Source organism: Carcharodon carcharias, chromosome X, assembly GCF_017639515.1.
Source record: "Carcharodon carcharias isolate sCarCar2 chromosome X, sCarCar2.pri, whole genome shotgun sequence".
Taxonomy (NCBI): domain Eukaryota; kingdom Metazoa; phylum Chordata; class Chondrichthyes; order Lamniformes; family Lamnidae; genus Carcharodon; species Carcharodon carcharias.
The window spans coordinates 5351787-5376944 of NC_054507.1; the positions used below are offsets into that span (position 1 = coordinate 5351787).

The window sequence follows — 25158 nt, forward strand, 5'->3', positions numbered from 1 at the left end:
AAATTAACCAATTGCACTGCCTAGTCCCTCAGAAATCAAATGCATAAATATCTAAATATTGAACATTAGCAACTGTAATGCCTCATCTTGGCTTCCTCCAATCAAAGAACAGCAAGTGCAAGAAGAACTCCTACACTTGTCTGAAAATGTATTCAAATGTGTGAATTTGAGAGGTTAAGTGCTATGTCAGGAGCCCAGGTCCAAAACATTGCAATTGGAAGCAAAGTCACCATATTAAAAGAAAAAAATGATTAGACAGTGGTTAAAAGCTGCCCAAACAGATAATTAGCTAGTTTCCATAACAAATTAAGTGGACAACTAAAGAATATAATAGGTTAGCTGTAGCAGCTAAATAAATTGTTTGTTCCTTAATTAATTCAAACTTCAGTAAGCATTGTCAAAATTATTCAGAAGAACAATGTTGAACTTGTTTTTTTCATATTCTTTATTTTGTGTTTCAGTTCATTCAGTTGAATTGTGATATGTGCTGAGTTCACTTTTATAAATGTACCTGTGTAAAGTCAATGACATACCAAAGGAGAGGTTCACACACACAAAATGCTTGTGCCCAGGCAATGTCAACAATGGCAAGGTGGGGAGGGACTCCATTAATCCAACATAGAGCCAGAGCTGCATTGATAGAGTTGGAAGTCCATGTGCCAATATTGTGCAAAAAAAATCTTCTTGTACCTCAAAAACTGTCAGGCAGTTATGTTCTGTGCCAGACAGAGAGGGATTAGCAATACCCAGTTTTTACCCATTTCAGAAAGAGTGACTTTTCCCAGTTATTACCAATATCACATGCCCAGTTTTTACCAGTTCCAGGGATAGATGATTTTCCCAGCTATTACCAAGACCTGAGAAGGATGGCCATAGGTGCTTTATATTACCAATACCAGCTGGATTGTTGGGCACGTGCCCAGTTATTACCAGCCAGAGAAAGGGACTCCATGTACTCCAAACATCAAGAGTAGCAGATAGGTGCTCCACATACCATAGACTCTGCCATGGTCAGGCAGGAACAGAGTTCGCACACTAAGGAATCGCTCACAGAGCTATCATGGTTAATAAAATCGTGCAGCAGGCTTACTAGACAAAATAGTTTCCTCCTTTTCCGATGCAGCCATATGTATGTGAAACAGTGTCTTATTTATAAAAGGTGTTCAATGGTCATTTTCTCCCTTTGTAACATACTGCATGCTGTCATTTTATTAGACTTTCCATAACATTTTCAAACATCACAGCTTCCCTATATTCTGCAATATTCGCTTACAAACCAATAATCAATCAAATTTTTAATACCCTGCCCCCTATTCCACCTCAAACCACAGTTGTCAGTAAATTGACTTGGGAATGTGTCTTGAGACATTATTCAGGTCATTAATTGTACCTTCGGCTGAAAAATTGAATCAAAATGAAGTGAGGACATAAGAAATAAGAGCAGGAGTAGACCACATGGCCCATCAAGCCTGCTCTATCAGATCATGGCTGATCTGCTACTTCAACACCATTAACCTGCGTTAGCCCCGTATCCCTTGATGTTTTTAATATGTAGAAATCTATCGATCTCAGTCTTGAACATACTCAATGACTGAGCCTCCACAGCTCTCCAGGGCACAGAATTCCAAAGGACCATTCAATATGTAAAAAGTAATTGTGTCATGCTATGGTCAATGTTGTTGTACGATTTCAAGGAACCTTTTCAGGTTTTAAAATGTTTAGTACATATATTGAATCCTTGTGTATCGAACCCTGTTAGAAGTTTGTAGCATTGAAGGAAAGCCATTTGTCCCATTGTGTTGGTGCTGGTTTTGAATTTGTCAGGACAATCCAAAATTAATTTCATTGCCTCGCTTTCTCCCAATCTCCTTGTATCTTTCCCTGCCTCAAATATTTATATACTTATTCTTTAAAAGGGGTCTCTACATCAACCATTCATTGTGGTAATGCATGTCATGCTCCAATAAACCTGCATGTGAAGTAGTGAAAGCTCATTTATTGAAAAAGATTTCAGTCCTCTGGAGATCAGTGATTGGCTGATAATGGCTTTCTCCTCCTTCCGAACAGGGTGACCGAGGTCAAACTGGTCCTGCTGGTGCCCCTGGTGCTCCTGGTGCCCCTGGCGCTCCAGGTCCTGTTGGCCCGACTGGCAAACAAGGAAATAGAGGTGAACCTGTAAGTATCAGTGTCTTCAGAACATCAGTATTGTTTAATTTGCAATAGCTGGAAAATAATAAACATGTAAGATCAACCACGTGTGCCAGAAAAAAATTATATATTCAATTGTTAAACTCTATATTTAGTTTCTCACATTTTTATCAAAGGGCCTAACATTAAGTAATTTTAGTCACTAGCAATCTTTGTATAGACCATTCATCCTCTTTGTGTTTTATTATTGAAGTAATAAAGTTATTTTCCTTTGATGTAGGGCGCTCAAGGTCCAATGGGTCCTTCTGGTCCTGCTGGTGCTCGTGGTATGCCTGTAAGTAATCTTTATAACTTAATGTTATGAAACATTATCATGTGCGATTTTTTTAAATTAGTTTAAAAATTTAGGTTATCTGTTATAGAAAGGAGTAATTTATTTTGTTAAGAGCTACATTCTTCTGAGAGCTAGTGCAGACACGAAAGGCTGAATGGCCTCCTTCTGTGCTGTAACCATTCTGTGATTCTGTGATCACACATGTAACTGCTGAGAGAATGCTGCACATTGCAGAAATAATGGCTGGGATTTTCCTGGCCCCGAGGTGGTGGGCTGGAAGGTAGGGGTAGTGTGGTAGTTCGGAAAAATAGTGGGGAGCTATATTGGGATGGCTCCCCAATGCAGTCCTGCTGCTAAGTACAGAAACAGACATGGATTAGTACTGAACAGAGGTGGACAACTGATTTACATATTTAAGGACACTATTAGGGCATTTTGCCAGTGGCAGAACAACCCCATGGCCTCATGGCAAGGTTACATCTGGAATATGATCAGAATGTCTGATCATAAGTGCAGTGAAACAAAAGGGCCTTTAGATGATACTGCAATACATTTTAACTTAATGCCCAATGGAATTTCAACTAACCATGTAAAATTCACAATGATATTGTCATTCCAGGATCGTGTAGTAGCATTTACTTTTGTAAAAGTTGATACATTTTTAACCAAAAATACGAGTCTCATTCCAAATCAGCAAGACTTGACAAGCCTGTTTTAACCTCTTACATTAATATTCTCTTCAGGGTCCTCAAGGTCCTCGTGGTGACAAGGGTGAAGCTGGTGAGACCGGTGAAAGAGGGCAGAAAGGTCACAGAGGCTTCACTGGTCTGCAGGGTTTACCTGGTCCTCCTGTGAGTATTTTTAACACAAACAATACAATTCAGGACATTGCATTGTAAACATAGTGGAATCGATTATTTTCACTTTTTATGGACACCTATATGCAATCTAACCAATCTTCTTATTTGTAAAGATACAAGTATTTGCATTCATATTGCATCTCATCTTGCGCTTAGGACACTATTAAACACTTCACATTTAGTGAATTATTTAGTTGCTGTTGTAATTCAGTTAAATGAAGTAATAAAATTGCACTCAGCATGATCCCATAAATGAAAGAATAACGCTAAAATCTATTTTTGGTGATCTTCATTAAGTTAGAGCACCAGAAGAATTCCATTGCAGATCTTCCAGTAGTACCTCAGGATCTTTAACATCCACCTGAACAAGCAGACAGGGCCTTCATTTAATGTCTCATCCATCTCTGGTAATGCAGCACTCTCTCAGTACTGCAATAAAACATCACCCTAGATTAGTTGCTTAAATCCTGAAGTGGGATTTGAAGCTACAAACTACTGACTCAGCAGCAAGTGTGACAACAACTCAGCTAGTTCTTTATTTCTTATTTCCAAACTATTGCAAGGAATTGATGCACACCTGATTCTCAGTTGTTAAAGCTAGTGAATAATAAAGCCACACAGACCAGAAGGAACCAGGCTTAGTTTGTTATCTGTGTAAAGTTCAATTATCTAGCAGTAATGGCAATAGGAACACAACAGTTGGCCTCAACACCCCTAGGCTTAGGGATGGGTAAAATGATCCAAAGTTCCCATTCCTGATCCAGTGATCCTCTACTGGGAAGTGCATTGTATCAGTGGAACATCAGTTCCAGATAGGATTGACCTTAACTGTAATGGCCCTTCATGGTCAAATCGCCTGCCACCATGCAGCATGCTGGCTCAAGAATAGCCATTTGAGTAAAATATCAGAGGACAGTCTGCACCCATGAAACCATATCTTAGCAAGAGTCATTGTCTTCAGGAAAGGAGAGGCAAAATTAAAGAAGAAGATTACAAAATTGATTGTTGCTATTGATGAAGATTAAATGATCTTTAAGTTGTGCATATGTTTAGTGTAGTTTAGTCGCAGGTTCCATTCTACTAAAAATGGCATGCGCTGTTTCACAGAGCTCTATCTGTACTTATCCTCTGAATCTGTGTGTAGGCACTTTTCCAAAGTTTAAGGACCAAAGGATTAGTTTTTATGTACCAGATTGAAGGTAGTGATCATCTAACTAGTGTGAAAAAAATATTTTGAACAAAGCTGGATGAAGGAGCCATATTGGCATTTTCAAATGTTATGTATTGACATCTTATTACCTTCACTTTAGGTGGATATGCAAATGTGAATAGCTAGCATTTAGAGGAGAAATTCATTTCCCTAGAATAGATCATGAGATTTCTAAAAATCAATTTACAAAATTTTCAGAATTTGTAGATTTCTGCAGGTGGTTCTCAAGGTGCTGGGCAGTGAAACACTTTTCCACTCTTGTACCTAGTGTCAATGGAAGTCTTGTGCTGCAATGGGTAGCATCCCTGCCTCTGAGCCAGAAGCTCTGGCTTTAAGTCCCACTCCAGAACGTAGCCAAACAGGTTGAGCATCAACTTATGAATCTTTCCAACATACGTAAATGACAGTCAGCAAGAGAGGGAGAGATTCCTGGTCAGCCATTGAAAGGAAAGAAATTGGAGCCTCTACCGTCACTGTCCATAGCTCCAGACTACACCACGCATATTGCCACAGCAATTCAGACTCCCTGAGTGAACTGTACCACACCACCACCATTACCAAGTGCCAGTATCAAGCATCAAGATCAGATATAGCATTAACCAGATGTGGAGTAAGACTACCTCTGCTTTACACTACACCAACATCAGAGAAAGACCACCTTCCTCACCATGCAACTATTGAACATTTTCCATCAACTATTTTTGGATTTGTGGTTTCAAGAGGAACAGTCAAAATTTCCCAGATTCAGTTTATTAAGAGAGACGAGACTTCTACTGGTCATTGGGTTGTACTCAGTGTTCAGAGCAGTTCAGAGATGCTGTGTTATCCATTGTACTCTCGATTTTATTGGAAGGCACTAGGCTGTTCCAACCATGACCAGCTGGTCTTTTTTAGTTAATTGAAGGATGTACTGATATTGGATCTAATGGCCAATTAGTGATTCCAAAGGAAAAGCTGTTCACCCAGCACCCGCCAAATATACACAGGAGCCAAACAACAACTTGTATTTTTCTAATGTGCCTTCAACATCATACAACCTTCCAAGGTGCTTAAACATTCTTCAATATCAACACAGCCATGAAACTCAAAGTTGATGAGAATACCTCATCAATATGTGTGGCTTCTCTCACTGAGGGTTGTAAAACCAATGGGTTTTCTCCAAGCTAGAAAACACCTTATTCTATTTTTGGAGCTAAATAATATTCTAATCCTCAGAATTTATTTGCATTTTATTATTTAACTTTGACTCATTTTAAAACAACTCAAGACATTTAGGAACAGGAAAGACCTTTAAGATCATGAAGCCTGCCTCGTTTTCAATAGATTAACCCCAAATGCCCATCATCTCACTGTATTCCTCAATCCCTTCTTGCCGCTGACATTGAATAAATCTCTGCATGTACCTACCACGATCCCCATGGTGAGAGTTGTGGCGAGGACTCCCTCCTGGCATTGGTTGCAGTGAGGCCAAGCAGCGTAGTCTAGCATGCTCGAAAACGGTAAGCAGTTGTGGCCGTGCCTTACAGTCACTGCACCACAAAAACTGAAGAGAAAAGGCTGCTGTAGTAAAAAAGCATTGGAAAATCGCATTAAAAAAGGTATTGGAAAAACAGTTTTAGTAGACATAATTAAGGTTACAAAGTTAAACATTTAAACATAATTTTTAAAAAGTACAATAATTTTGATCAGATAAATCATTTTAAAAAGTGATATTTAAAAAGTTTGATAAATCATGCTAAAAAGTCAAAGATTTCACCTTTAACATGATTTATCAGACTTTTTAAAGGTTTCATTTGCAAAAATCAACCTATTTTAACTTTTAAAATGGTGTGGCCCCTTTTGCCTGAAAGTACCGATGTATTTTAAGGTGTAATTAATTCATAACTGATGAGCAATTAGTCCAAATTCATGCAGGTTTCCATACTTGCTGTTTGAAATAGCAAGTAATGTTGGTTGGTCCATCGCAACTTTTAGATAAGTGCAATATAGTGCTTGTGTACTCCGGAAGATGTGGGGCCTTTTCAGCATTCAGTAGCAGCAAACACTGAAGCACTGCAAGATCCAGCCCATTGAATTGACCCTATTGGTTTCTTGGCCTGTCCTTACTCCCAGTGTAAATTTCACCACAGCGAAAAGGGGTAGAGACCTTACATAATCGGATCAAGGCTCAAATTCCTGTTCCTGCTCATTTAGATTGCACGAGTTTGTATCCCTAAAAAGTAAGAACCTTGGGGCTGTGGTCACATATCAAAGAATGGCTTGCTGTGGATTTGGTATTCATTTTATGTAGCTCATCCCATTATTGTACATTCAGTGTGAATATATAAAATTCCTGTTTTCTTTCTTTCCCAGGGCCCTGCTGGTGATCAAGGTGCTGTTGGTGCTGCCGGTCCTGCTGGCCCTAGAGTAAGTATTACCTGCTATCTTACACTAGGTTTTCTTTTGGCAAAACACAAGTGAGAAAATACATCTCTAATACAGGAATTCTGTATAAAGATTGATAAAAATGTGCAGTACCACATCACAAAAAATCAGACATCTGTTTAATGATGATGCTCTCTAAATATGATCATTACCTCCTGACCTGGGTAGTGGGCAAATTATTGGAATCAATTCTGAGGGACAGAGGAGATTTACAAGGATGTTGTCAGGACTGGAAAATTGCAGCTATGAGGAAAGGTTCGATAGGCTTTGGCTGTTCTCGTTGGAACAGAGGAGGCTGAGGGGAGATTTGAATGTGAGGGGTCTGGACAGAGTGGATGGGAAGGGCCTATTTACTTTAGCAGAGAGGTCAGTGACTAGGGGGCAGAGATTTAAAGTGATTGGTAGAAAGATTAGAGGGGAGATGGGGAAAAATGTTTTCACCCAGAGGGTTGTGGGGGTCTGGAACTCACTGATTGAAAGGGCAGTAGAGGGAGAAACCCTCAGTTCATTTAAACGGTGTCTGGATAGGCAGCTCAAGTGCTGGAACCTGCAGGGCTACAGACCAAATGCTGGAAAGTGGGACTGGGCTGGGGGCTTGTTTCCGGCTGGCACAGATACGACGGGCAGAGTGGCCTCTTTCTGTGCCATAAACTTTCTATGATTACAAACCTTCTACCTAAGATTAACCCCACAAAATAAATGCTTCTCCAAAACATGCAGCTTGCTTCAGATTAAACTAGGATGTTTATCTGAAATTTATTTGATTTAATTTGTATTGCAGCCTAGTATTATAGTCCTGGAATAGCAACATGGAGGTTATGTGTACAGATCCCACCAAGTTCTGGAATTCAGTTCAATAAATCTGGTTATTTGTGGCTTGATATCAAGAAAGATTACCATGGAAGGTGCCAACTTTTTTTAAAAAATCTCTCCGGATGATCCAGGAAGGGATCATACCAGCCCTATCTGACCTGATCTACACATTATCTCCAATCCCATACTACTCCATTTTCTCTTAAGTAGCCTAGCAAGTTATTCAATTATAAAACTCCTCCCCACAATGGCAATTGGGGATGGCCAATAAATTCAGCCTTGTTAGTATCACCCACATGCTGAGACCAAATATAAATAAAATCTGGAAAGCAACAGTTCATTTTTTTTAGGTCTTCACCCACCTTAAGAAGTATTTTAAATGGTTAATCTTCATTATGTTATTTAATGACTAACAATTATGTTGCTGTAGGTTAACAAAGGATCAAAGCATTACTGTTAACAACAGCTAGTTTCTAACTATATTTGCTACTTTCTATTTCAGGGTCCTCCTGGTCCTGTTGGGCCACCTGGTAAAGATGGCGCTAATGGTCTGACTGGTCCCATTGGTCCACCTGGCCCACGTGGTCGTTCTGGTGAAACTGGTCCAGCTGTGAGTATCATGTCATCTGCTACCCGCAATTTGTATTCAGCACATTTGATGTCCTTGATTGAAGTCCTATAACATCATTATACCTAGCAAGTGTTATATCTAAAAACCTGTTGTAAGTAACAGATAATCAGCAAACTCTTAATATGAAAAAAGGCAATTTAAAAAGTAGCAAAACAGCACATAGAATCCTATATAACTGAGTTAACATTTTTTCTTCTCCTTATTTCACTGTTGAAGCCAAGACTCATTCTACCATCTCCTTCCCTAGCTTATTATTTCCCATAACTGTGGATCTTGTCGCCTCCCTGAAATTATTGTGTCAAAAGTTTTAATGTTACTATGGATATTTCCCAACAGGGTCCTCCTGGTAACGCTGGTCCTCCTGGTCCTCCTGGCCCTCCTGGCCCTGGAATCGATATGTCTGCCTTCGCTGGTCTCTCACAACCTGAGAAAGCTCCTGATCCACTCCGATACTTCCGGGCTGACCAGGCTGCTCCATTCCTTCGCCAACATGATGCCGAAGTTGATGCCACTCTGAAATCCCTCAACAACCAGATTGAAAATATCCGCAGCCCAGAAGGAAGTAAGAAGAATCCAGCCCGTACCTGCCGAGACCTGAAACTTTGTCACGCAGACTGGAAGAGCGGTAGGTATTAGTAAGGATGAAAATGGCACCAATACATTGGCCTAAAATATACCACTCTTGGTAAAGAGAGTAAATTTAGTGGCCATCATATTTAGAATTCTGTCTTTAATTCCAACTCCATCTTCCCAGCTTGGTGGATCTAGCAAGGCCCCGTATCTTCACAAATCAAAACATTTCAAATGCCTGACCCTTTTCACACCACAGTGTATAAACTGTACATTAGTTTCATAGGAACAATTCGAAAATACTTACCTTTTAAATATTTTAACTGAATTCCACATTTTGTCAATAGAAATAATAGCATGGAATGGTGTGAAATTTGAGTTTCAATGGGACATTCTTTGTACAATTTCCCATCTAGTCTGTTCTGTGATTTTGTGAATATGTTCTATTACAGGTGATTACTGGATCGATCCTAACCAGGGTTGCACACTTGATGCCATCAAGGTCTTCTGTAACATGGAAACTGGTGAGACTTGTGTCTATCCCAACCCAACAAGCATCCCACGCAAGAACTGGTGGACAAGCAAGGGAAAAGACAAGAAACATGTATGGTTTGGCGAGACTATGAATGGTGGTTTCCATGTAAGTGCCTGAATAATTCTTATATGGATGTTAACAATAAAAAAGTGATAAATGCTGAATATCAATCATCCAAAGAGTTAGTGAATAACTCTTCCTAACACCCAAAGGAAAAGCCATCTACCAGTTGACCTACTTCAGTATTTGTACAATAGAATGTTAGACTTTATAGGAACAGGAGACCAGTCATATCAAAAAACATCCCTATTTGGCAGATCTTCACTCTGTCTGTCTGCGTTGCCACTATAATCCCTCAGTCTTTGCTAAATTTACCCGATGGTTCAGTCAGTTGATCTGGTGAATAGTTTAGTAATACTGATTTAAAACCCCACCAGATCCAGCCTCCAGGTCTGTGCTGAGTTAGCTGATCTCAGCTGGGGCATTAAGGGAGGGGAAAAGTGGTCAGGGTCCTCATTTATGATTGCCCTCCAGTGAATCTTGGATGTGGATCATGGAACTGTATTCCAATGAGGAATCTACTAAACCTTCAGAAGAGGAGGAAGAAAAATAGAAGGGGGGAAAACACAACCCACTTTTTGTCTCTTGAATCTGTTGACACTTGACTGCTTCAATGTCCTTCTCTGGAAACTTATTCGACATTTGATTATGCTTTGAGTAAAGCAATTCCTTCCATACGCTAATTTCCTAAATTTTGACTTGTTTCCCCTGGGATTTAAACCCTTCCTCAAGTGACTTTGGCAAGTTTATCGAGTGTCCATCTTATTCATACTTATTTGAAATTATACATTCGCACCTTGAACCCCAGTCAGTATTCATTCAAAGCACCCTTTAACCTGAGGATTGGCTGTTGCTCTTCTCCCTTCCCTCTATTGCTGAACTCCATTTGGGGACCTGTCAACAGCTTTGGTCCAATGTTTCTCAGAATGTCTAGCTCCTCCATTTGCAGCTTTAGATTTTCAAACATCTATCTACAAGGCAATAATATTTATCTGAAGTGGATTTTGTTTTTGAGAGCCATATAAACCCTTATTGATTTTCTACTGTTAATGAGCAAGAACTCCAGTTGATTTTGTCCCTCTCTAAATACAGGGGGTGCTAAGGTCAATAAGGCCCTAGTGCCTCATTGGCTGAGATCAGCAGACTGCAACTTTAACCTGAAAATTTCCTGACATCAGGCGAATGCGAAGTTCTTAGCTATTACAAGTGTTTTTGTGAGACTCTTCAAAGGAGTCTGACTCTTTCCCTTCTTTTTACAGTTCAGCTATGGTGATGGTAGTTTGACAGCCAACACTGCTGCCATCCAGATGACCTTCCTGCGTCTGCTGTCCACTGAGGCCTCCCAGAACATCACCTATCACTGCAAGAATAGCATTGCCTACATGGATAGAGCTTCTGGTAACCTGAAGAAGGCCCTCCTATTGCAAGGCTCAAATGACATCGAAATCAGAGCTGAAGGAAACAGCAGGTTCACATACACTGTCTTGGAGGATGGTTGCACGGTATGTTTTAGAATTTATTTCTAATTAAAGTTTATAAGAATGTTAAATAGAACTATGGTGCATGAAAGACAGATTTGTTTCCTTTGCAATGGAAATGCAACTTTAGTTCTCACATTTGTAGAATAAGTAAATTGACAAGTCAGTCAGCTCTAGTAGTAGGACGTTTTAGTCTCATTCGGAGGATCTGATTGCACCCTTGTGTCCGCTTGGACATAATTACCACCTTGGGGAAAACTAGGGACACCATAAACAGGTTGCAGGATGGACTGCCGCATGACAACAGAGATCACCACCAGGGTTAGAAGTTGGGAAAAAGTTAATTGGGTGTCCTGCCAATTGCAAAGGACAGGGCTGTAGACTAATACAAAGCTACTAAAACAAAAGATGAGCAGAACTTTTATGGCTGCTGGAGGAACATGGAGGCAGGAAAACAAAAATAAATAAGGTGCAGGAAATGATTTTCAGCAATGCTTGTAAAAGAAAAACAAAAACTTCAAGTTGTTGCATTTAAGTTAACATAGTCATTACTGAAGAGTGTAAGTTTAATTTGCATTGAGTTAACAACTGAAAATTTCTTTATTATACTTTTTCAGAAACATACTGGCAAGTGGGGCAAGACAGTCATTGAATACAGGTCACAGAAAACAACCCGTTTGCCCATTGTGGATGTTGCACCTTTGGATATTGGTGGTTCAGATCAGGAATTTGGTGTTGACATTGGCGCAGTCTGCTTCTTGTAAAATAATAAGGACCTCAGTACTTTCCAATCACTTCTAGGACTTCTGCACTGAATGGCTGATCCAATCCATCACTCCATTCATCCACACGCTTACATTTTGGACTTCATGGCCTAGCTGGACAGACTGTGAAAACGGTTAATTTATTTATTGTTTTCCTGTAAGATCGTCAGGTCAGGTGGAAGTGTTACTGATATCTGTTGAAGGCCCTCCCCTGGATTGTACCAGCACAGGTATTACTAATCTTCATGCCGTACCAGTCTGTAAAAAGGTTACTAGCAGGAGACTGTGTAAAATATAAAAAAATGGTGCTATGTTGTAAAACCAGTCTGTAACATGGAGAACAATTGATATAAAAAATGTGGAAAGTACAAGTTGATCTGGGCTTTTTTTTGTGGACTTATTTTTTTTGCAGACTTTGAGAGATTCTAACTGCTCCAGTATCTAACTTTGCCTGCCCTCTTTTTCTATCAAGATGAAGGAAGTTTGGAACAACAATCTAGAACTTCCCCAGTTTAAGCTACCTCACACTAATGACCTTAAAGGGACTAAACACACAGTAGCAGGGACAGAAGCTAGAAAAAAAGTCCTGATGATCACTCATATTTCCAATTTAATTCAAAACAAAAAGGTGCTCTTTTTTGGCTTCTTGCTCCTCTTCTGTGGCAGTTTAGTGAACTAGAGGGATCCAGTCAAGATTTGATGGTGCTGAATAAAACAATTCTGAAGCTGCCATTCGTGGTCTTAACATCCAGTCACTTTTATAAAGAACAAAATCAGTATTGCAGCAAAAAATTCTAAGTGGATGATGTGTGGTCTGATCTCCAACCAAACCTGGTGAAAACCATTCACAGAATTTTTTCCCCTATGTTTTCCAAAGTTAGGCATGTGGATAAAATTAACCCTATTTTTTCTCCTACGACCTATTTTTCTCCCTAATTCCATGCATCTCTTGCTTTCATGCAACCTTTTTCTTGTAACTAGAGGGGGGGAAAATAAAAAAAGAGGTAGGCTTTTTTTGAGGGGGGGGCAAAACAAACCAAGGATATGTACTATTTTGTATATGTAAAATAGTTCAAATGTTTTTAAATATTTTGCAATACTGGTTTTAAGCATGGTAGACTAGAACATTCCCATCACAACACTAATGAACTTGTTCCTTGTGAAAAGATTCTGTCACTTTGTATTTTTTTCTCAACCCACTACCCCTCCTCTGCAGCAATAAAGATAGAAAGCTTTTCTATAAAAAAAACACATTTGTTTTGAATTTTTTATTTGTATTAAATCCATCCTATGATGTATCTTTGTTGAATGTTTATCTATTCTGGGATATTTCATGACAGAAAAATGAAACGACACAAATAAAACTTAATTAAAAAAAAAAGTACCCACCATGGTTTCAGCTGTTTTTTGATCCAGGTTATTCAGTACCTTGCATTCAAGGCTCTGTCAGTCAGATAAAGTCTAAGAATGACATAGCCCCAAGCAAGTTCTTTTTTCTCCCTGTTTTTCTTCCCCTCGACTCTTGGTGGATCACAGCAGCCACTGCTCATCCCCAAGCCCAAGGGGTTATTCTCCATGTGTCAAACAAGGTGATGAGTGTCATCAGGTAGATCTTATCTTCACTCAATGCAACAGTGAATGCTGGATCGTAAGCCAGAGCAGGAGTCTTGACTGATTTTGTCCACTTCCCATTCCAGTCCACTAACAAATTGTAGTACCCCAACTGTCATGCCTGCTGTTATCAGCTAACTCAACAGAGGCCAGGAATAAATTCTAGGCATTTTTATCCCTAAAATGCATATAGTTTAATATAGAAATAAAGGGGGCAATCGCAACCTAACCTACAAATTGAGATATTGATAAAATCAGGTGGAACATTGATTTCACACCCACCTGAGTTTACTCATCAAAATCAATATTGGGAGGGGTGTAAAACCAGCAGTCCACCCTATCCTGTGGGTTTCCTGCCAAGTAAGTTAGGCTAAAATTACACCCCAAGATTTCAGTCCACCATCTGCAGAGACTGAATAGAATCCAGAAAAAAATGCAAAGTGTGTTTATGAAGGAGTTTATTATTGACAGGTTTTACAGCTCCCTATGCATAACTTCTGCTCCTCTGCCAAAGTCAATTGGGGAAAACTGAATTAATGTTTGTGCAAATCTCTGGTTTTAACTACTAACAGTATACTGCATCCAATTTTGTTAGGTAATGAATCCCTTAATAAAATTGCAATTATTGAAAGGTTTCAGGTCCTGTCTTGTACCATGTTTTAGTGCCTTGGCCAACATTTTTGTCATCTTATTTGCTTCTAATCTTGAATGATCCATCTTGAGTATTGGCAAGTCCCCAGAGACAGGGAACGGTTTAGCAAACTGGAATCTCAGGACCGTCATGCCAACAAGTTATGGGGCAGGTTATTTTACTGCCCTCTCACTTGGGGACAATGGGCAATGTGGTGGAAGCAGGAGTAGATGGAAGCAATTACCACTTAAAATGCCAGTTAATATTAAAGTAGTATATCATGAGGCTACGCCCCTTCATTTTTGAAAATATGATTTTAACTTTCACCCAACTGGAAATTTTGCAGTTTGAACCGAGGTGTAACAAACTGCTTAAAAATGCAAGGTCACATTACAAGGTGAAGGTGAGAAATAAACAGTGTGAAAAGAGAGAGTCATTTCCTATAATCCAGGCACCCAGAACGATGGAAGACATTAAAAATGCAAAGTACTGGATATTGAAACAATGGCTGCCACAGACACGCCCAAAATCTCTTGGAAATACACATATCTGAAATATTTCAAGGCAAGGCTGGCCTGCTACTAGAGATTGCAAGTGACACAGGCGGTGCCAAGAAAGTCGTCAGCAGAGGAAACAAGCTGAAGGCTGCTCTCTTTCGGTAAAAGTGTGCCTCCTGGTTCAAGAAGCCAACTCTACCAGAAACCTACCAGCGAACAGAGCTCCTGTAACAATTGTAACATCTTCTACTTCTGACTGCATCAAATAAACCAGCAGCAGCATTTAAAATCTACACCTCAAGGACAATCATAATACTTAACCTACATTATTTTGCCTTTTTTAAAAAATTGGACTCTAACTCCCTTTTTTTCTGATACCTGCATGTGCACGCGCACCTGAATGATTGCATGAGGGCAGAATGCTTGAGTTGCATTTTTATTTTTCCCTGGTTTAGTGGTTGACTCAAGAAAATCTTGTTTGACTTCTGATTTGGAAAAGACATAACCTCATGCAAAAGAAATTTAAACCTTTGCTGTGACCAACCAAGGTTGTTGAATAGAGGGAGCCAATTCACCCCTACTGACCTGGCTGTAAGAAGCGTCATAAAATTATACCTCCATTATCTATTCAGTCCATAACTTCCATAATCCAGGCAGCCACTTGAGAGTTTGCAAGCACAGTTCCTTGCTGCCATGCATGCGCACATAGGCCAGAATTTTGAGCTGGGCAGGTGGGCACGGTTGACAGGCCTCGGAGCGGCCTCTGCCTGCGATCGGCTCCTGACCGCGATTTCACACGGCCAGGCCAGTTAAGGCCCACTGAGCATGAACAGCGGCTCCCCAGTGGTTGGGAAGGGGCGGGGGCCTGTTAGCTGCCCAGACCAATGGCGGCCCGGTGGTCGATTTAAAACCAGCACAGTCAGGCCCTGGAAGGCAGCCGGTGATGAAGACATCTTCAGTGTTGTCAACAGGAGAGTAAAAATTATGGATACAAATGCAGCTGCAGACGCCAGGCAAGAGGGCAGATCAGGTGGGCACTCAGTCCCCTCCCTACCCCTGTTTTTCAGAGTCCTTCTGGAGGTGGCAGCTGCCAGGAGAGACACCCTTACACCCAGGGATAGGGGGAGCGCAGAGAAAAGAGGCCACCACACCTCACAAAAGAGGGCATGGGAGGATATGTCAGCCCTGGTCAGCAGCCATGATGTGGTGCGGCACACCTGGGTCCAGTGCCGCAAGCGGTTTAATGAACTGCGCTCAGGGAGGGTGAGTGCCATGTTGGCATGGGTCAGTGTGGTGAAGTGTTAAGGGCAGCCACCACCACCCCCACCCCCCGCCCACCGTGGAGCTCAGGGGTGTTAGAGTCTGAGTGCCAACTGTCAATGACGCTGGAGCTGGCCAAGGGGGTGAGCGCTGGCTGCTTGGACTGAGTGTCTTGCGGCTGGAGGGCCACGACTCGGAAGTGGTCTGCAGGGAGTCCCTCAGGCAGGGTTGGCCAGGCTGCAGTGGTGCTGCAGATAAAGAGTGGACTTATCAAAGCTCCTGCCTTTTCAGGGGAAGGCGGCCCATAACAATGTTGAGAGGTCGCCGACAGGCGGAGGCCCTCCAAACCTCCTAATCCTCTCCAGGTACGAGCAGGACACCTTGGAGCTGGAGAGGCACCACGCACCTCAATCAGCCAATCGTGGAGAGGCTGGGGTGTCAGATGAAGGTAGAAGTGCAGCTCACAGAGGTGAGAGTTTCTGATGGTGCAAACATTCCTGTGTAGTCTCATCATTGGTGGGAGCCTCAAACCTGGAGTCCCCATTGATCATTGAAAGACGATGACACCATGATGCAGATCTCCATGGTCTCACCAGGGTGCTGGGTATGCACTGTGACAATGTGATGACTTTAACTAATGACATGTCGCTGTTCTCCCTTAAGATTTTCCACCACGCATCCAATCGCAGGACCCCGAAGACCCACCCCTGATGCCAGAGGACTGCCAGTCTCCAGATGCATCTGCGTCACCTCCGCTCTCTGAACCAGGACCAGCACAGATACCAGCACGTCGCTGGGTGTTAGATCATTGACTAGAATGTCATGCACAGCGGTGAGGGCACTTCACCCTCACTTGAGGTGCAGGTGGAGGCAGAGTGCGCCCAGGGCACCGGAGGTCAGAAGACTGCTGGAGACCAGGACGATGCTGAGTCGAAAGCTGATGAGCCTCTGGGGTCGTCCATTAGGCAGCAGATGCTGGGTGTCCAGTGGGATGTGCAGGAGGATCTGGCAGAGACCCCTGAGGGTCTGTGTGCCATGGTCTCTGTTGTGGAGGAGTCCATGTGGAGTGTGAACACTGCGATAACCCTCATGGCCGAGTGCACTGGCTCCTCCATTGAGAGAGTGGTGACTCTCATGGAGAAGCAGCTCCAGGGACAGAATCAGGGGTTCCTGGGGTTGTGCTCAGACCTGCAGCCCTCACACAGGCACTGACATCAGGTGGTCAGTGTTAGTGTGGGAGATGGATGAGGCACCCAGTATCCCAGCTAGGTGCCTGTCCATCAATGGTGAGCAGGGAGGTCCACAGCGACCTCACATCGGTGCACGAGCTGCCTGGCGTCTCTGTGGGCCCCTCTCAGGGCACTCCGGATGAGGGCAGCAGCTCCTCCGCCCCTCTGCCAGTGACCATGGCATCTGATGAGGCTGTGATGACTGGGGAGATACCAGCCATGGCACTGGCTGCTCCCTCCCAGGTGGGGCCAGCACAGGCTCCACTGGCCAGAGGACGACCACCAAGGTCATCAAGGCCAACAGGACACAGTCAGCAGCTGTCTCCAATGCTGCTGCCAGCGAGGGGTGGGGGGGGGGGCACCAAGATGTAGCACTCGCAAACTTAAGTTTAAGGCACCTTGAGCACAAGAGGGGCAGATCACAGGTGATTTTCTATTCAGTTATATTTGGTTTATATGTCTACTGGTGTGGACATTAACTCCAGTAATGGTCATTTCAATGTGATTTGAATGTGACAATAACATTACATTTGCTTTGTTGTGATGGCCTGAGTATGCTTCACCTTTTATTTCTGGTGCAGGGTACGCCAGTGTGTAATGCTGGACGTGAGTGTCTCAAAACTTAATTGCACAGACACGGAGTGTTCTTTGGGTTCACATGACAGGGCCATTTCAGACATCTGGGATGGAGGTGGTAGCCCTGACATGGGGTCGTAGCACTTATTTGGCAGCCTAGCTGAAGGAGTGTTGGATCAAGGCATCCCTGGTGTCCCTGCCTCCCTGAAGATTACAGAGGTCTCCCTCCACACCCTCAGCGTTCTCCTCACCAGGCTCCTCTTCTGACTCACTACTGGGTTCATCCTCTGGGGCCTGTGGAGCTGCCTCAAGATCCTCTTCCTCCAGTGGGTCCCCCCTTGCCAGTGCCAGATTGTGGAGAGCGCAGCATGCAACCACCATCAGTGATACCCGCTCTGGGGGGTTTTGTAGTGCTCCCCCTGAACAGCCCAGGCATCGGAAGCGCATCTTCAGAAGACAAATAGTCCTCTCTAGCACAGCCCTTGTGGAGCCATGACTCCTGTTATAACGCTGCTCTGCCTCTGTTCTTGGATGGTGGAGAGGCATCATGAGCCACCTCTTCAATGGATAGCCCTTGTCACCCAGCAGCCATCCATCCAGCCGGGCTGGAGCACTGAAGAGCCCCGGCACCTGGGAGTGTCTCAGGATGTAGACGTTGTGGGAGCTGCCTGGGTACCTTGCACAGACTTGCAGAATCTGCATCCTGTGGTCACACACTATCTGTACGTTCATGGAGTGGAATCCCTTCCTGTTGACGAAGGCACCGGGCTCACCCGCTGGTGCCTTGATGGCCTCGTGTACAGTCTATAGCACCCTGAATACGGAGGGAAACCCAGCAATCGCTGCAAAGCCTCTGGCTCACTCAGCCTGGCTGGCCTGGTCTGTATGGTAAAGAATAAAGGTCAGTACCCGCCTGAACAGAGCGTCTGTCACCAGCTTGACACAACTGTGGACAGCTGATTGGGAGACTCCACACAGATCCCCCACTGAGCCCTGGAAAGAGCTGGAGGCATAGAAGTTGAGGGTCTCTGTGGCCTTCAGAGTCACTGGCATGGGGTGTCCACCCACACAGTCGGACCTGATCTCAGGGCCACTCATCTGACAGATGGAGGTCACTGTCTCCCTGGAGATGTGAAGCATCCTTCAGCATTGCACATCAGACATATTGAGGTAGCTGCATCGCTGCCTGTGAACCCCGGTAGTAGGATAGTGGCATCTTCTGCGGCCCCTTCTGCTTTGGACTTCCTGTTGGCCCTGCCCCCTTTGTGCCTGTGCCTCTCCTCCCACAGGTCCCTCCCCTGGAGGCTGCATTGGGACACCTGGTCTCCTCCCCCTTCTGCCCCTCTCTTCCTCCTCAGAGGAGGTGCCTCCAGTGGAGGCCACAATCCCCATTCCCAGGGTAACAGAAGGCTGTCTGATACCTGGAAGGGTCCACAAGGTCTGAATCCTCTGGGGTCCATGGAGACACCAAGGAGTCCTGAAATGAAGCCTGGAAATGCAAACAATGAAGCCCCGAACAGAGATGAAGCTGCCATGTACCAATAAGTCACCAGCAGCAAATTATCTACCAAACTCCTCACTGCTCAAAAACAAAAACAGAATTACCTGGAAAAACTCAGCAGGTCTGGCAGCATCGGCGGAGAAGAAAAGAGTTGACGTTTCGAGTCCTCATGACCCTTCGACAGAACTACTCACACTGGCAATGCTGCTGACCCTTTATATCCTGCCTGTGGATGAGGTTTTGCAAATTGTCAGGTGTCCGCCTGCCTGTTTGACCCATGCTACAAGCGCGAAATCTCACGGGCAATGTAAAATCGACAACAATTTCTGATTGTGCAAACATTCTAGTGTAGTCTCATTCTCCAGGGTGCTCGTAGACACCAAGGAGCCCTGAAATGAAGCCTGGAAATGCTAACAAAGAAGCCCCAAACGGAGATGAAGCTGTCAAATACCAATAAGTCACCAGCAGCAAATTATTTACCAGACTCCTCACGCTAGCAATGGTGCTGATCTTTATTATCCTGCCCGTGGATGTGGTTTTTGAAAATTTCGGCTGGCCGCCTGCTCGTTTTGCCCATGCAATGAGTGCAAAATCAGCATCAATTAGCTTTTTAATGGCCTTAATTGGCCTCTTAATTAACGGCAGGTGCAGCTCCAGCACACGCTCACCGAGCGAAATATCATGCGAGTGCACAATCTCAGGATGCTCACCCAATGTCATTGCGCGTTATTTTACACTCAAGCCTGTCGGGCATGTCCACATACCAGGAGAAAAATTCTGCGCATAATGTTGCTCTTAAATTTCAGCAATTATTTTGTATACACAAGTACATTCCATAAATATCTCAGAAGTGCTTTTTTTTTAAATAAATAAAAACGTTCAGTGAACCTTACAAACAGGCTACAGTTTGTGCTTTGAGAACTAAAAGTGAATCAGCAAGACTGGCCAGGGTCAAACAAACAGGTGGTAGAAGGATTGAAAACCCCCCACCTGAATTTATGACTATTCAACTTGGGAAACACCTGATCAGTGTTCAAAAGTAAAAATTCTAGATTGTGCTGTTGCCATTGGGAACAGACCATGGGTGCTTCGCCAGGTATTCATTGCAAGTTGCAACAAATTAAAAGGGTCCTTTTTGGTATAAGCAGAAGAGGAGGAGTGTAGAGCCTCAATTTCCACTAATTGTGGGCTCCAGCCAGCCTGATCCCCTTGAGCCTATGATGCATGCAATGAAGCAAAGGAATGGCACTCCAGGACACTCTCCCTAAGGAAGAGCCATTTGCAATTCCTGGCAGCTGAACAGGGTAATACTCTCTGCAATGCCCAGAGAACCCGATTGTAACTATGGAAGGAAGGTGGTGACGGACTTGAGAAAAGGTGTCGAGGCAATGGTAGCCAGCAGTTTCCTATCCAAGCATCGGTTTCAAAGTAAAAATTCTAGGTTGTGCTGTTGCATTGGGTTTTGAAGTTTCAAGGCAGTGGATGGGGTGCCAATCAAGCAGGCTGCTTTGTCCTGGATGGTGTTGAGCTTCTCGAGTGTTGTGGGAGCTGCACTCATCCAGGCAAGTGGGGAGTATTCCATCACACTCCTGACTTGTGCCTTGTAGATGGTGGACAGGCTTTGGGGAGTCAAGTGGTGAGTTACTCACTGCAGGATTCCCAACCTCTGACCCACTTTTGATGCCACAGTACTTATGTCTGGTTCAGTTCAGTTTCTGGTCAATGGTAACCCCCAGGATGTTGATAGTGGGGGATTCAGTGATGGTAATGCCATTGAACGTCATGGGGAGATGGTTAGATTCTCTCTTGTTGGAGATGCTTATTGCCAGACACTTGTGTGGCGTGAATGTTACTTGCCACTTGTCAGTCCAACTGGGAATGTTATCTCGGTCTTGTTGCATATCAACACTGACTGCTTCATTATCTGCAAAGTTGCAAGTGGAACTGAACACTGGCAGACATCACAATTCCGATCTTAATGATGGAGGGAAGGTCATTGATGGAGCAGCTGAAGGTGGTCGAGTCTAGGACACTACCCTGAGAAATTGCAGCAGTGATGTCCTGGGATCTCCAACAGCCACAAGCATCTTCCATTGTGCTAGGTATGACTAGTGGAGAATTTTCACCCCCAAGATTCCCATGGACTTGTTTTGCTAGGGCTCTTTGTTGTCATGCTCAAATGTATTATTGGAAAAAAGACTTGCCTTTCACAATCTCAGGATGCACTTTTAGTACTTTACAGTCAAATAAGTACTTTGAATTGTAGTCACTATCATAATAAAGGGCAGAGGACACAGCATGAACAATAAAAGGAGAATTGCAAATGCAAAGACCCCAGAAATGAGATTGAAAGTTTGTGTATAGTACAAGTAACAGATTTTGTCAAAAGACAACAACCAAATTTTTCACTTCTACATTTCTGATGCATTCCAGAAGCATATAGTCACTGAATTGCACACCCCCAGCCTCAGACTTTCCATCCAATGAGCAGTTTGCTGCTCAGGGATCTCTGGTAGGATTTAACGGTACCATATTCTCATGTGAGGTAGGCACTAAGCCAAATTCTTTACATAGTTATAAGTAGCTTGGATTGAAATCACCTCAAATCCAAACCTGCCAGACTGAAGCTGGATGGGAAGCTGTTGTTTCAATATTAAATGAATGCAGCAGTAGAACCAGTCGCTCAAATCAAAGGCATGTTACAATTTATTCACAGATACAGGACCCAAAAACCAAAATGGGAAACAAGTGCTCATTGTTGGTCTTTAGAGCAGGACCATTCAAGCATGCAGAAATCCAGCCACAGAGATATGCTGCAAGAGATCAGTATAAACAATTGCATATTGTGGAAGCTTCAAATCAGTGCCAACTGAAGCATGGTTGAATATAACAGTAATTGCACTTTCACATGGCCTCAATTAAGGTGGAGGTCTCAGGGAAAAAGCAGCAAGCCCAAATTGCAGTCTGTATTACAAGAGAAGCCTAAAAATTCAAAGTATTAATTGGATAACCTCCACCTCAGCTGTACACAAGACAGGGGGCAATTCAATCTCTTAGTCCTTTGGTGGAGTCACAATCAGGCTTTGAAAATTAAAGAGCAAAGTCTGAAAGACAAAAAGGGAGGGTTAGCTGGGGAAGCACCACAGAAGCCAGGCAATCTCCACTTGCAAGGCAAGCACTTGGTTTTGTTTCAATTTGCAGATGCTTTATCATGTGACTTGTGCACTTAAACCGCATCAAAAGTGAGCGTCGTGCATTTGAAAAGCTCATGGGCTGATGGTAATAAAGACCACAACAAGCTCAGATGCTGATTTGCCTGTTGTGATACCATAAAGTGGCTGACACGAGTTTGGCTTTCGCACTCACCTATTCCAACAGTGCAAAGTTCAAAAAGGCCAACAGGTTATCAGCAAAGACCATCTTGATTTGAGCACTGAAAAGGCCTTATTCTGCTTAAAACGGACCCCTGTTTTTCAGCAGCAGGGGAGGGAGTGAGGGGGGCAGAGACAAAGGAATCCAGCCTGTATGGTTAGATGGAAGGCTGGTTCACCTTAGTACCACAGCGCTGCTTACAACCAAACAATTAGGATTTTGAGCTCAAGAGAATACAGCTGGAAGAGACTTCACACTTGCCTGCCTTTGTTCCTCTAGAGGGGGGTTTTAAACCTCCCTTTAAATGATATTCAGCATCATCCAGGGGTAGCAATGCCTCTGAGAAATTTTTTTAAAAAGCCAGCTACCAGAGATTCTGGGCACAGGCTGTAGCTGCCTTCTTGGTGGTTTACCACATTTTATTCAGAACACAGTTGCTCTCCAAAACACGGGGCAGAATCTTCTGGCTGGTGTGTGGGTGGCAGAGTCCGCGTGCCAGCGGTTAAAATGTCATGTGCTGATGTCACGCGAGCGTCCCGATATCTGGGCACAGCATCGCTATATTTCGGTCAGTGGGCACACTATGCAGAGGGACTCGCACCCGCGATTAATTAAAGGCCTCGTTAAGGCCCTTAACTTGCTAATCGATGATTTTGAGGGGCCCGTGAAAACTTCGGCTCAGCACACGGGCCCAACAGGCAGGCGGGTAGGAGATTATTTTACAAACCTCACCCAGTGGCGGGATGGAGGTTGGATAGCAGTTTTAAAAACGTTTAATAAAAAGTGTTTATTTCATTAACATGTCCCATCTCGTGTGACATTTTTACATGAGGGGGACATGTTAACGAATTTTTTTATTGTTCTACTTTTCATATTTGCCAGCCTTTCAGCGACCTCCCCGAGGCTGCACTTTGCCTCAGGGAGATGTGCGCTCTTTCACGCGCATGCGCGCACTCTGACAGTTGGGGAATCCCCCCCCCTCCACACAGGAAGTGCTTAGCACTTCCAATCAGGGAGCATGCCCACTTAAAATGGTGGCAGGGCCCATTTTGGCAGCAGTGATTGGCTGCCTGCCCACCGCTGAGGCCCACCTGCCCACCTATCAAGGGCAAAATTCAGCCCAAGGATGGGTGCAGAGGTAAAGGCAAGGTTGTTTAGACGACAGTGCTCATCTTGCCCACTGGGAATAATTACTAGCTATTGCATTTTGCGCCGTGCAGGATGGTTTCAGTCAAAGCTTTGGATATTATGTAGAGAGGTGGAATTTGCACCTTTAATAACCCATCATGCAAAGATGATCAATCAAGACTGGAATCCTAAAGAACAGAATCAAAAGCTGCTCAATACTCTGCAGCCACTGAGGTTGGGAGAAAAAACAGCAAGAAGACTGAAGAACAGATAAAGCAATGCAATTGTGGGGGGGAGGTGAAAAAAGTGCTGTGGAGGGGTGAATAAACTGGCACAGGGCTCGAGATATGGAAGTGAAACCATGGGCAGGGTTTGCACCTCGATATAGAAGTGGAAATGAAGGTAGGCAGGCATATATAATTTTGCCTATGAGCCCTAGGGCCCCCCACAGTTAGAGCAGGCCATTTGCCCACAGCCAGTCTGAGCACAGGTCAGCATCACAAGATGTCTTTGGCACCCCTGCCTGGTCATAGCTGAGGCTGCCCTGTCGAAGGGACCTGCCTCCACAGCAGTGATTCGTCAGCTCTGGCTTTTTTTTTTAAAAAAAAGCTCAAAACGATAAGGCGGCCTTCCCCTCCCCCCAAACTTACAAACACTGGCATCTAAGCTGAGGGCCCAGTGCAGCCTCAGTCCCAAGAGGGAGAATGTGCCCTCTGGTACTAATTGGCCATTCAGCTAAAATTTAATATCAGCTGACTGCTCCTCTGAGGAGTCAGGGTCCCCATCTGGCCCCAGCATTAGAATCCTGACCCAAAACAATCCTGCCCCACGTGGGGCTTCACACAATACAAAACTTCAGTACAAAAAGGTGCGCTTCACAATTACTAGCATTCACATTACATCCCACACAATATGGCTCCACATACAATCTCATGGTCTTTCCAACTCAGCCACCATGTAAGATCTCACTTCCCACTCATTTTCAGCCCTTCAGCTGCACTCAACAGCTGTATTCCTTTCAAAGACACAGGACATGGTTACTACTGATAAGGTGCATGTTTATGAACGCCTCTCTCACTCTGACGACAGTCCCGATGTCACAGAACCCCAAGAGACTCTTAACCCATCCCTTTAAACAGTCTGGGGCTTTGGCAACACAACAGCAATGGGTCTTGCCCAGTTCACAATCCATTGTCCTTCCTGTCTTCAACTCAGTTCTGTCCAACTATATAGCATACATGTTAACAGTCTCTGCTCTATTCTCAGAGACCTGTTTGAAGACAAACTGAAAACTGTTCCATTCAGAGAGAAATTTGTTCATTTCCTCTTTACACAAATTGTGTTCTAAACTGCCAAACAGAAAATTCAGGCTGAAACCCAACCCCACTGCAACTAGCTTTGTTTACCCATTTGCTCCTTAGTTGTTCATACCTACAGCAACCTCCAGCTCGGCATTTCTTGGAAGCTTATGATGTCATAATCAGGAAACCAATGAACCTTCTTTCAGAATACTCCCCAATCCACTT

At 43.6% G+C, this 25158-nt stretch overlaps 1 protein-coding gene and 1 long non-coding RNA gene across 2 annotated transcripts in view; one reads left to right on the forward strand and one right to left on the reverse strand.

The window, feature by feature from the left end:
* The window catches only part of LOC121273278 (collagen alpha-1(II) chain), an 88996-nt gene extending 76801 nt beyond the window's left edge, over window positions 1–12195 (forward strand). The window contains exons 46-54 of the mRNA XM_041180343.1: window positions 2068–2175; window positions 2429–2482; window positions 3226–3333; window positions 6905–6958; window positions 8292–8399; window positions 8757–9045; window positions 9443–9630; window positions 10845–11087; window positions 11681–12195. Of these exons, the coding sequence (XP_041036277.1) occupies window positions 2068–2175; window positions 2429–2482; window positions 3226–3333; window positions 6905–6958; window positions 8292–8399; window positions 8757–9045; window positions 9443–9630; window positions 10845–11087; window positions 11681–11827 (1299 nt within the window). The 3' untranslated portion in view covers window positions 11828–12195. The remainder of the gene's footprint in view (window positions 1–2067; window positions 2176–2428; window positions 2483–3225; window positions 3334–6904; window positions 6959–8291; window positions 8400–8756; window positions 9046–9442; window positions 9631–10844; window positions 11088–11680) is intronic.
* On the reverse strand, window positions 1924–6106 carry LOC121273279. Its single transcript, XR_005941970.1, has 3 exons — window positions 5960–6106; window positions 3209–3331; window positions 1924–2223 (listed from the first exon to the last, which is right to left on the reverse strand). It is a non-coding gene; the product is annotated as an uncharacterized LOC121273279 (long non-coding RNA).
* Window positions 12196–25158: the final 12963 nt, after the last annotated feature.